This window comes from Lepidochelys olivacea (assembly GCF_965140295.1).
Source record: "Lepidochelys olivacea isolate rLepOli2 genome assembly, chromosome: 1".
Classification (NCBI taxonomy): domain Eukaryota; kingdom Metazoa; phylum Chordata; order Testudines; family Cheloniidae; genus Lepidochelys; species Lepidochelys olivacea.
Window position 1 is genome coordinate 48,590,560 of NC_140411.1, and position 13,140 is coordinate 48,603,699.

The window sequence follows — 13,140 nt, forward strand, 5'->3', positions numbered from 1 at the left end:
TAGGAATAGCGGTCAGTAGGTTTCTGGTATAGTGTGGTGTTTATGTGACCATCGCTTATTAGCACCGTAGTGTCCAGGAAGTGGATCTCTTGTGTGGAGTGGTCCAGGCTGAGGTTGATGTTGGGATGGAAATTATTGAAATCATGGTGGAATTCCTCAAGGGCTTCTTTTCCACAACTGTATCGTAAGTCATTCGCTGAATAAGGGACAATCAGTCCCGAACCAAAAGCTAGGTCATTTCATTTTCTGTTTAAACAGCAGCTCACATGCTTCCTCAATAATTTTTTTTTTCAAGTTGTGAACCCGATCCAAATTGGGCTCCCACTTACTGAGGCCCAGCTACTCTGAATCAATCCCACATTTATTATAATTAAACAATTATCCATCTTTGCTAAATAAATGTGTATTTTAGGCTATTACGGCAGTCTAATAGCTATACATACTACAGTATACCATCAGTGTAAGGAAGCATGAGCATACGATGCTACGCTCATGTAGATACAACTTGACATACATGAAAGCGCCATGACCAGTCTGGAGAACGTGGTCATGCATTCTCACCTTCCAAGGCCTTCTGATCCCTTTGAAAAAATCAGGCATCCACATCGGCAGAACAACCGCTTCCCTTAATAGTTTCTTGGCTTCTTCCAAATCTGCTATGTCATCCCTGCAAAAGACCAGGACAAATTTACAAAGCATAACATTTCACTTTGTTTTTAAGCCATGAAAAACAGAGAAAAGTATTGTGTGTACCACTATCCTTTTTATTATGCCAGTATGTTCCTATTGAGACCATTGCTATAAATCTGTGGCCTTACATTGACCTCTCCTGTGAAAGGCAGGAAAAAAATTACTTTCAGCTAAGGTTACTAGGATACTCAATTAAAAATTGTTTTGGCTCACGTGATCATCAGGGACCCTAATTTTCCATGTTAAAAAGACCAAAACTCTCTAATAAAGAATCAAATATCTGTGGTTTTCCTTGATTCAAATGAAACGCTGAACTACCCTCAGTACATATAGGTATCAGCTGAACACCATGTTTTATTGATATACAGTAGAATCCTGTTTAGCCAAGCCTCCATTATCTGGCTCTCCATATTAATCGAACCATCAGCAGCTTGGGATCGAAATACGGGTAGGAAGCTCTTGCAAATTCTCTTGATTATTCAATCTGGCCCTGGTCCCAATTAGATCAGATAAACAGGGTTCCACTGTAAATTTAAAGCGCATTCAAAAATCAACCACAAGAGGGGGAGGTTGCACACACTGAATAAGTGACACTGGTACTTTCAGTAAAATATAGTTAACAGTTAATATATGTTTTTACTTTTTCACAAAATGTAAAAACTAAAGATTCTCTGTGAAAACGCAAAATCCATGGTTTTCCTTGTTTTTCCCCCATTGCAAATGGATTTCTAGGATCCCTGGTGATCATCAAAACAATACTTTTAATGTTCTCTGGGGTGCAGTTAGGCTTTTGAGTAGGTACTCGTAATGGACATTTTGCATATCATACTGGTTAAGAATGAAAGTCTTACTCAGCAATCAAATTAGTATGCGATTAGAACCAGAAGCTTGTTTCCCCTATTTGGAAAGTCATGGCTGTTTGCCATTTTAAAAGAGTTAAGGTCCCAATTTAATGAGAGGACATGCTCTTTCCCCTCCAACCTGGCTAAAGAATTTAATTGAGAAAATTCTCATACCAATGAATGCTTGGATTTCTTGATACAATGTCCCTTTCCAGTGCTTCAACCAGGTCTTTATCATATCCTGCTCCATCAAATTTCTGAATTTCCCCATCACCAGCACCTTCCTGTGGAATTTTCTTTCCCTAGGAACGTTAAGAAATCACAGGAGTCTATAATGAAACTTTTACTTTGAACAGCTCCAAGATTTGAATCATAGAGTAAAATTGTTCAGTTGCTACTATGTTTAAGCCAAGAGAAATTTCAGATTTTTACACAGAACTGTGGGCTGTCTCATTCCTGCAACAGGCAAGGAAGCACAATCTTTTCACATTTTATCTCCATGGTCTCCGGATACTTGTCACTATTGCCAGTCCAACAGAATGTGCTAGAGAGTCCCACTTCTTTCATAAAGGGGTGTTACCTCGATCCCAAAATCAGTTTAAATGTTTTTTTTTTTAAATTTACAAACTAGTAGCAATAATGACAGGTTTCAGAGTAGCAGCCGTGTTAGTCTGTATCCGCAAAAAAAAAAGGAGGACTTGTGGCACCTTAGAGACTAACACATTTATTTGAGCATAAGCTTTCGTGAGCTACAGCTCACTTCATCGGATGTATCCCTATACCTGTTCTCTTTGATGGGAGAAATAAGATTTTTTTCTGCCTTGTTTTTAACGGATATATATTTTATTTATTTATTTCAATATAGTCGGGACTTAAAGAAAAGGTCTTCCCTGCTTGGCTGCTTCTCTTCCCCAACTCCAACAATTGTCTATTTCCTATTCCCTTTCTCTGTCTCACAACACAATCCCCCACACGGTCAGGATACTTTAAAGTTCATTTAAAGGGCTGCATTAAGAGCCCTAAAGTAGGGTTGTCAGGAGTCTGGGGTTGCCAGTCCTCCAGGATTGGCCTGGAGTCTCCCAGAATCGGCATCGATCTCCCAGTGACTATTGAAAGCAGTCCGGGAGATTTTAATAGGCTATTTTAAGAAAATGACATTACAACATGTTGGGAAAAAAATCTCCTGGAATAGCTTCAGCCAGAGTTGGCAACCCTTTTTGACTGGAAAGTCCAGTTACCGTGAGGGGGGAGGAGAGGGGTAGTCTGTTGCCCCTTTGAGGAGCACAGTTTGCAGGACTGTGGCGGAGGACAGGTGTGGGGGCCCATAGCAAGCGGGTTAAGGGGCTCCCAGTGGACACAGAATGTTCTGTGGGAGGGAAGCAAAGAAAGCTGCCCCACCAGCCAGTGCTTCCCCCGGCCACGCTAAGGCAACTCCAGGGTGGCAAGGGCTCAAGCGAGCAGGGGAGGGGGCTGCTGGGCAAGCCACGCAGAAGGAGGCGGGAGGCTGCCATGCAGGACTGCTGCATCCTAGCTCACCAGTGCGGCTGCCTGGCTGCTTCCACATGGCTGCAGCTCTCTGCTACCTGAATTCCCAGGCCGCCTGCTGGAGCTGGGGTTTGCAAGTCTCTTGGGGCAACTCACACTGGAGTTGAGGGGGAAAGCAACGGGGGTAGAAGAGCCTGGGGGAAGAGGCGGAACAGGGGCATCCAGTTTTCAGAAACTAGAAAGCTGGCAACCCTACATTTGAGCCTAATTATTGTTTTTATTACAGGAGCATCTGGTGTGTTCAGAACTGTCCCACAATTAGATAAAACAGCCTCAGCCACAAACTGATCATAAACTCCCAAGTTAGTAGTTCCACAGCTCTGCTGATCTTATGGGTGACGCAACATCTTTCCTCTGAAGCAACACTTCTAATTCTCCTCCTCTAACACTTCAATAGGAATGTACTTCCCCTCCCAGCCCAACAGCAGGGCTAAGTGGAGCCTGAGGAGCAGCTGCATTGCTTTTAACTGAACTAGGCTAAATTGGAAGCTGGTTTAGAGTTCCTAACACAGCCTCTAAATACTACTAACAAAGTTAAAGTACCCCAGCTGCCTCAGAAAAGCAGCCTATGGCAAAGTGGACAGAGGCAGCATAGGAAGAGGGAGCTAGAGAGACAAATGAGCTAGCAGAGGAGAAAAGGGCAGTTAACAATGCCTCCTCCCTTTGCCCATTAACCCACATGCCCTTCAGGGAGCTGTCTGTGCCCTTCTAGCTTCTTTCAACTCTCACTTTTATTACAAAACTGAACCCATAATAGCCAGCAAGTTGAAAGTTGCACTGGGACCAGAAACTGCTGTCAAAACGACACAGTCAGGAAGAAAAGGAACAATGAGAAGGGACCCATAGTGTTGAAAAGATTTTAAAAGACAGGAGTTACCTACCTACCTATCAAAGCAAAAATAAGAACAGTATTCACAGTGACAAAAAGGTGTTTGCAGACTCTCTCTGACACTGAATTCTCTCTTATCCCCCTATAATGAGCTAGGGGGGTTTCTTTTTACAGTGGAAGGATTTGCTGCACCCTGAAAAGCTGATTTTAAGAGAATTTTTAAATTGAAACAAAATTAAGCCAAGCTTTAATAGCAGTAAGCCAAGGGATACTTCAATAGGCTATTGGTGCACTGCAAAGGTGAAAGAAAGCAGCAGTGCTGAACAACATATCTGAGGTGTGCTCCAACATTTGGGCAAACCAGAGTGTACATTATTGCTATGCAAAAAGATGGCACACAAACAAAATACTGCAGAAGATAATGTGAGATCCATGTAGTGAAAACAAAAAAACAGACAACGCCAGAGAGCCATCCGCCCAGCTGCTGCGTGCTGGGAGCATGCCAACAACTTTATTTATCCACTCGCACTAAGACCATTACATAACCATGTAATTACTACAAACAATCACAGGGTGGCAGCATAAAAGGAAAAACATGAACAAAGGGATTTGTAAGGATACTACAAGTACTGTCTGAAAATAACTGCATAAGTAAATCAATCTTATGCCAAATAAAAATAAAATATAAGAATGCTACAGGCTCTTATCTCCACTTCATGGTCCTCTTACGCACAGCTTTCACAAGTTGGCAACCTTCTAGCATAACAAGCCTTCTCAATTGTATGCATTCATGTATATGATAAATAATTTTTATAAACTAAACAATCACATCTGAAAATTTGCCTCCACAGCAGATCTTATTTTTTAAACAGTGTCATGTTATAAACAATCTGTTCTGACATAACTCATTTGAATTTCCTGCAGCCATAGAGTTAGTTTTGAACTAAATGCCACTTTGCAGACATTTTGACAATCTTAGTCCTGGTGAAAAATGGAGGATACTTCCTGTAACTGGAGGTTCTTCAAGATGTGTGGTCCCTATTTATATTCCATACATTGGTCACACCATGCCCCTGAGACTGGAAGTGTTTCTTAGCAGTGTCTGGTGACCTGCACAAGTGTAGTGCATCCCCTCATGCTTGCAGCCAAGGATATAATAGGTCAGCTGGGTCAATGCCTCACCAGGGTCCCTCTTACTGTTGTGCAGTCTCGCCCGCAGCAGAGGACTTGAGCCGTGGGTATTGGAATATAAATAGGGACCACACATTTCAAAGAACCTCCAGTTAAGTAACTTCCTCTTCTTCGAGTGATGGTCCCTATACGTATGCCATACGTGGGTGATTAGTGAGCAGTGTTGAAATATAGTACAGTCTGCAGTACTGCTTGGTCTACAGCAACCTCCATAGCCACCGCTCGTGTGATGGCATAGTGGGCCGTGAACATGTGGATGGAGTGTCAGGTAGCTGCACTACAGATCTCGTGCTGTGAGATATCAGCAAGGCAGACTAGTGTGGATGCTTGTGCTCGCGTAGAGTGTGCTGTGACTCCATTGGGTGGGGGAATGTTGGATTGTGTGTTGCATTCACAGATAAACCCAGAGACTGAATTGGAGACTCATTAGGAGAAGAGGGTTTGGCCCTTGGGTTGGTGAGCAATGGCCACAAATAGTTTTGGTGATGTGCGAAAGGACCGAGTCCCGTGGAGGTAAAATGCCAGTGCACAGCAGACATCAAGGGAGTGCAGGACCCTGTCCACATGGGAGGGGTGTGGTTTGGGGCAGAAAACAGGTAGGTAGATGCAATGATTTAGGTGGAACTTCGACTCTACTTTTGGGAGGAATTTAGGGTGTGGCTGTAAGGACACTTTGTCCTTGTGGAATACAGTGTAAGGGAGGTCTGCAATCATGGCCGCCAGTTCACTGACCCATCTAACTGAGGTAATGGCTACCGAGAATATCACCTTCATGGAGAGGTGGGAGAGGGAGCACATTGCCAGTGGCTTTGTCAGAGCAGAGATAACGAGATTAAGGTCCCTCAGGGATCTGGGCTTGAATACTGGTGGGAAGGTATTGAGTAAACCCTTCCTGAAATGGATGGTGGTGGGGGTGTAACAAAATAAAAATGAAATCCGTGTTTATCCAATAAACAATGGAAAGACACTGGAAAGGGTTACCTAAGGGCTCGTCTACATGGAGCAATTATGAGGACAACAGGGGTGTAATTTCTAAAGCACACTTATGTGTTGCACATTAATTGGCCTGTTTAGACCCTGCTGGTGCACACTAGAAGTTCCCTAATGCACTTAATGGTAGTGCTGGTTGAAACAGTACTATATTAAAGTTCACTAGGGAACCTTACAAAGAGATTATGCATTACATTACAATGTATATTGCATACATTACTCATTACAGAATATACAAAGAGCCCTGAAAAACCCTGATTCTTTGGACACTACATAAAACTCAGAAATTGCTAAAAAATAAACTCCAAAAAATGAAATTAATAAACCCTCAAAAATAGAAGCTCTGCCAAACTGACACTCAAGCTGTAGAACAGGGCATTTTATTACTTATCTACAACTGAAATAAAGTAAGATTTAAAATATTTATAGTTTTCACATGCAACAAAATGATTAATAGTAGTTACAAATAAATCCAATTCTGATGCCCTTACTTGGGTGATTAATCACTAGTCTTGCAAGTAGCTCCATTATTAACGTAAATAGTATTATTCACAGATTTAAGGATTAGTTGCCCAAATAAGGGTTGAGTTATACATTCGTGGGTGGTTCTGAATACTTTTCCAGGCATAACAGCATCTCCTTTTATAGCATTAAGTTGGTAGAACTGTTCTGCATGGCTTTGTGGTGGCTCCCCTATTAGAAGACACTCATCTAATTTTCAGAGTACTCCCAAACATTCTCCTAGGGTACTCACGGGGCATTATACAACCTTAGTAACATACACATATTGCCTATTTAAAATAAGCCGCTGGGTTGAAAGGCTGAAATTCCTGACAATATTCCAGCGGGGGGCACCACAACAACCAGCCTCGAGGCTTTCAGGGCAGCAGAGAAAGAAAAAAAAAACAACACTTGGGAAACAGCATTTTAAAAGGGTGCTAGTGCATAAGCACCAGCAGAGTGGGATAGTATTAATTAAAATGATTAATTATGTAGCACCATAAACATGCATATTACTTTACAGGCAAATAAAGGACAAACTCCATGACCCTGCTTACAATCAGATTGAAGAGGTTGTTACATGGCTTGGGAAGAGGATGGTTGCAAACCCATAAGATGAGATGGTTGTTCTGGCTACAAATCCAGAAAAGGGAGCATTTATATCTGTATATCATCATTAGCATACCCAGCACAAGCTACAACCAGCCACATTGCAACCAATGTCTTAGTGGATGAGAATCTTATCTTTACAACTTCTAGCAAGACCTGGCCAGGCAACCAAACAAATCCCCTTTAAAACACAACATTCAATCATTTTAGAAATCTCTCTGCATGCTGTAGAGCAGCATGATATATAGCAACAAGTGCCTATGGAACAGCCAACAGAATTTTATTCAACTTGTGCTCTACTCCCATTTAAAAATAAATGGAACATAAGCAGTAACTGATCTCATGTCAACTGACGTGCTGACAAAAAGAAGTATGCTAATTTCAGCCCCATTCCAAACACTACATGACATCAGTGCTTATTAGCGGACAAGGATAAAACTGGTAGGAGAAATCTAAGTTCTTGCTTATATTAGGTATTAATGTAAACTATGAGAAGTTTTTTTTAAAATATTCAGATAAAATCTATTTTAAAATGTTAAGTACTATAGAAATATATTTCTATTTATAAAAAGAAAAGGAGTACTTGTGGCACCTTAGAGACTAACCAATTTATTTGAGCATAAGCTTTCGTGAGCTACAGCTCACTTCATCAGATGCATATCGTGGAAACTGCAGCAGACTTTATATACACACAGAGAATATGAAACAATACCTCCTCCCACCCCACTGTCCTGCTGGTAATAGCTTATCTAAAGTGATCATCAGGTGGGCCATTTCCAGCACAAATCCAGGTTTTCTCACCCTCCACACAAATTCACTCTCCTGCTGGTGATAGCCCATCCAAAGTGACAACTCTAGTTGTCACTTTGGATGGGCTATCACCAGCAGGAGAGTGAATTTGTGTAGGGGGTGGAGGGTGAGAAAACCTGGATTTGTGCTGGAAATGGCCCACCTGATGATCACTTTAGATAAGCTATTACCAGCAGGACAGTGGGGTGGGAGGAGGTATTGTTTCATATTCTCTGTGTGTATATAAAGTCTGCTGCAGTTTCCACGATATGCATCTGATGAAGTGAGCTGTAGCTCACGAAAGCTTATGCTCAAATAAATTGGTTAGTCTCTAAGGTGCCACAAGTACTCCTTTTCTTTTTGCGAATACAGACTAACACGGCTGTTACTCTGAAATATTTCTATTTATGAAACTTCTCCATCTGGCTTCCCTGATGTAGATTAGTAGTAGTATTACTCCCAGAGATAATTACTGTCCTAGAAGTAGTACCAGCACGGGCTCATCCATAGTAAAGCCTTATCATGCTCCTTACAGAAAACTTTAGAGTGCATGGTTTTACCCTCATTAGAGTCAAGACTTGAATGTATACGTGCCTGGTGTATTAAACTGGTCACACAACACGATTCTAGTTCCTCATTTCACTAGCAGAACTGTAAACAATTTTTACCGTTCTTGAAAAGCTTTTTATAGCTTGCAGAGTGTTCCCTTGTTATTGTAAATCTTGCTGTTCTAAGCATGCAGAGAGAGATTTCTAAAATGATTCAACTTTACATTTCAAAGTTTATTCAGTGGCACTGCTAGAAGACTATATCCGAACAACCAGTGACAAGGAGGACTAGTGTTGCTTAATACCCTCTTCCGCAGAATCAAAAATGACTGATACAAAGATCACTTTTGTCTATCCCTTGACAGAGCTGGATTCTTCCCTTTAAGTCCTTTCTCATTCTTGAATATTTAGTGTGTAGCTATGAAAACTTACCAAAATATTTTCTAACTCACCAATCACAACCTGTATTATACCACAAGCTCCAAATAGGTAAGATTGCATATCTCACAAAAATAAAGCCATCTCATTATGCTCCAGTCCTGCACTGTTTATACCAGTGATACTCAGACTGCGACCCGTGAGCCACAAGAGGCTCTTTAACATGTCTCCTGCGGCTCTTTGCAGCACATAATATTAAAAAACTGTGTGATTTAATTATTAACCCCTCTAAGTTATTAGCCAATCAGGATGCTTTTAATATGTTAACCAATTAAGTTATTAACTTATTTGCTGTGCGAATACTATATATGTATATAAAAACTAAGTATTTCCCCTGTCAGACTGTTTAAATATGAATAGTACTATGAATAGTAGTAAACACCACAATAAATTCACACTACTGTGGCTCTTTTGGGTAATTTGGCTCCTGAACCACTGAGTTCTGCGTATCACTGCTTTATACCATGGCTTCCTGATAGTGACTCCACAGTTAAGGTTGTAAGGCAGTTTCAGTTATAAACACCCAATTTTTCACACATGTATCTTACTTTCTCAAAAAGCATTCCTTTTGAAATGTCTTCTACAATTATATGTTGGTGAATCAGTTCCTACTTTCTTCTCTCTCCTCTAGTATTGTTTCTCTTTTTACAACAAACCTTTTAAAAAAACTAACTTTAATTCCCAGCCCATTTTAATTCAGAACACTGTGTCTTCCCCACAACGCTTTTCAAAGAAACATCTTCCTCTAAATGTTTTGTTATTTATAATAATAATTTCCTAATGATAGGATTATTTAAAAAGCTTGGCTGTCTTTTTAATCTGTATGCATTTGGTATATCTCCACCTTCTAGTTAAGAACATACTTAAAAAACACTTTTGTAAATACTTGTAGATCACTGCAGAATTTACAGAACAATCTCAATTGTTTTAACTCATCTTAATTTAAATCCTGCAGAATCGTAATAAAAATGCATAATATATAATGAATCTCACTGGTCTCACTTCTATATTCTTTACTTGGAAAACTTTATAATAGGGCCCAATTCTGACCTCTTACACTGAATAGAATTTACTCCTGATTTACACTATTATACAGGAGATTAGAATCAGGCCCATAACCTTGCTGAAACACGCAGAAAAATAAAGCTACAGTAAACTGTTCTGTTATAAAAAAAAACCTTCCTGATTAAAAACAGCGCTGAGAGTTTAAAGTGGTACCCAGCTTGGTAATATTACAACTGAATCACTCTAACATGCACTTTGTCCACGATCTGATGTAGACCCTCCACGTTGCCCTTGCACAGGAAAACTTAAGTTTTTGCTTATTTATTTTTAAAAATGCTTCCCCCCTGCACACACAACTCTCCCTCCTCCCCAGTTTTTACCTTGTCCTCTCTCCCTTTAGCTCTAGATTCCCTCTCTCGGCTACTGGTAGGTTTTTCACTTTTTGATATTGGGTGTGCTCTGCCCACAGGCCCTCGCGGCTGCAATCCTGGTGATTCTTTCCTCAAAGGTTTAACTTCTCGGTTGGGACGTTTTATCTGAGGTGGAGCCCTGGCAAACAAAGAAAACGTATCAATCACAGTTAAAAAAAAAAAAAAAAAAAAAAAAAGACAATGCTTTAATATTTCACTAACTCCCTTGAAAAATCACTTTCAAAGCCAAAAGGCCCAAATTTCCATCTTCTATTCATTCCCCTCCATTTGTCAATCAGCATCATGTGACTGTGTGAGATTTTTTTAAAAATCGCTTTTTTTTTTTTTTAAACCAGTGAAGCGTTTTTTTTTTTAAAAAGGATCAATACCAACAGCTCAGCACCCGTGACCAACCCTACAATAACAAACCAAAATGCATGTGGAAAAAACAAATCAGATTTCAGTTTCGGGGTTTGAGTTCAGTTTCCTGAAGCTATAAATCATGGGACTAAATTATGCTATATTCAAAAGCACAGTCATAGAAGAAATTCCGGGAAATAGGCCAACTAAGAACTTTGACAGGCCTCAATATCTAAGAGAGCAAGACAATGAGAAAAAAGTGACCCTTTCTTAATCTTGATTCCCCCATGTGAAAGTGTCAACACTTACAAATTGTCCAGAAAGTTAGGACTAGATAGAACCAAACTGCATACTCGTACACCTTTGTATATCTCCCACTGACCTTAATGGAAGCGGAGCAGTGGTACGAGGGGGCAGAATTTGGTTTTAAGATTAAACTGAGAGGTCATATTCATTTTGCTTGGGAGGTCCGTTTAGACTTAAAATATAGAACAAAATATATGGCCAAGATTTAATCAATTTAAACTAACGTTCCCTCTAATAAATCCCTTTATTCATGTTTGCTGCCATTGTTTCAAAACTTGCAACTACTTTCCTGAAAGATTCATTTTTAAAAGTCTCTCCCACACACTTTCACAAACTGGATGTGATTACTAAGTGTTTACTTCAAATAATTTTTCATCACGCGTAAAGGAACAGAAGAGTTGCTGCTATTGTTACTGTTGAAAGTAATTTTATTTATTCATTTGCAGCTGCATGAGACTTTAATTTATTTTACAAGTGGTGCTGACCTGCTGGGAGGGTCACCTCTCCCATCTATGACCGTACATCCAAACCAAGAAACAGTTTAATCTATAAACAATATAAATAAATAAATCCACTTTGCACTTTATACTGCCCTTCATCCAAAATCGCCTGCAAACTTTAAAGCTCACTGTGACACTGGCAGACCAGGTACCAGCTTGTACTAAGGTCCCCATGTCTCAACTGAACATTGACAGATACATAGCTGGAGCCAGTCTGGCTGTTAGTATTGTTAAAATAGGTATTAGAATGATAAGAATGTGTTTAGATTTTATTGAATGCTTGTGAGCTGCTGCATGCATTAATCTCACTTATAACATCTGTATCCCATATTGTAAGGTAATATTTGAGAAGTTGTATTGTAAACCTCTGTAAATCACCAGACAGGGGAGAGAGAGACATTAACTAGTGTGAAATGGTGGTCTCCCACAGAAGGTGTTATGTCCTGTCCAACATGGAAGGTCCAGTGACAGCAGATGGACTATTGTGGGACATTAAAGAGGACAACGTAAATTTGTTTTGCCCTTCCCCACATGAAGATGAGTCATGCAAGTGGATTCCCCCCCTCAGCTGAGTCTGCAGCTCAGAGAACAAGGGATGAGGGAGATAAAAACTCCTAATAAGAAGGAACTGGAGATCTATGCTGCTTGGACTCTATAGAGAGAGGTTTTCTCGGCATAAGTGAGAGGTCCCCACAGCTGCTTAGCCTGGATTAGCCCTATAAAACATATAGAGCTTGTTTATTATAGAAACTTCTATTACTTTTTGAAATTTAAGATTGCAACTCATCTGTGTGTATCTGTTTATTTGCTTTAACCTTGTAAGTAACTCTTATTTCCTTTCATATTTTAATAAATCTGTATATAATTTATTATAGGATTGGTTACAAGCATTGTCTCTGGCGTGAGATCTAAGGTGCAACTGACCTTGGGTACATGACTAGTCCTTTGGACTGGGAGTAACCTGAATATTGTTGACAGGTTTCAGCGTGGTTGCCGTGTTAGTCTGTATCAGCAAAAACAACGAGGAGTCCTTGTGGCACCTTAGAGACTAACAAATTTATTTGGGCATAAGCTTTTGTGGGCTAGAACCCACTTAATCAGATGCATAGAGTGGAAAATACAGGAGCAGGTATAAATACATGAAAAGATGGGAGTTGCCTTACCACTTGATAACTGGTTGGTGAAATCCAAGTATAGAATTCACAATCAATTTGGGTCTAGTGCCCTGGTTCTTAATAGTCTGCCCTGAGGTTGGTACTCATGCTCTGGAGTCACTGCAATAGCTTGACACTCACAACAGTGTAATGAGGTAGAGATGGGGGAAATTGAAGCAGCAAGCTATGGTAATGTTTTACACCCACTTTGAACAGGGGGTAAATACTACACATGGTGCAAAGCAATGAAGAATCAGGCCCCTGTCCACTAGGTAATGCACTAAGAAAACCAAACACATTTCATATAGACTACAAAATAGCCTTTGGTTAGTAACGGCTTCCAATTACTACCAAATACAGTCACTAGCTTTCCTAAATCGTGTAGAAAATTCCCAATTGTACTAACTCAGCTCTACATCATTCAGTGATATCT

The 13,140-nt window shown here is 40.2% G+C and overlaps 1 protein-coding gene across 5 annotated transcripts in view; it reads right to left on the reverse strand.

The window, feature by feature from the left end:
• The window catches only part of KATNAL1 (katanin catalytic subunit A1 like 1), a 50,516-nt gene that overhangs the window by 17,553 nt on the left and 19,823 nt on the right, over positions 1–13,140 (reverse strand). For all 5 annotated transcript variants that reach the window (XM_084621166.1, XM_084621168.1, XM_084621167.1 and 2 more), the window contains 3 exons: positions 10,358–10,526; positions 1,707–1,834; positions 562–667 (listed from right to left, as the gene is read on the reverse strand). In XM_084621166.1, coding sequence (XP_084477292.1) covers positions 562–667; positions 1,707–1,834; positions 10,358–10,526 — 403 coding nt within the window. The remainder of the gene's footprint in view (positions 1–561; positions 668–1,706; positions 1,835–10,357; positions 10,527–13,140) is intronic.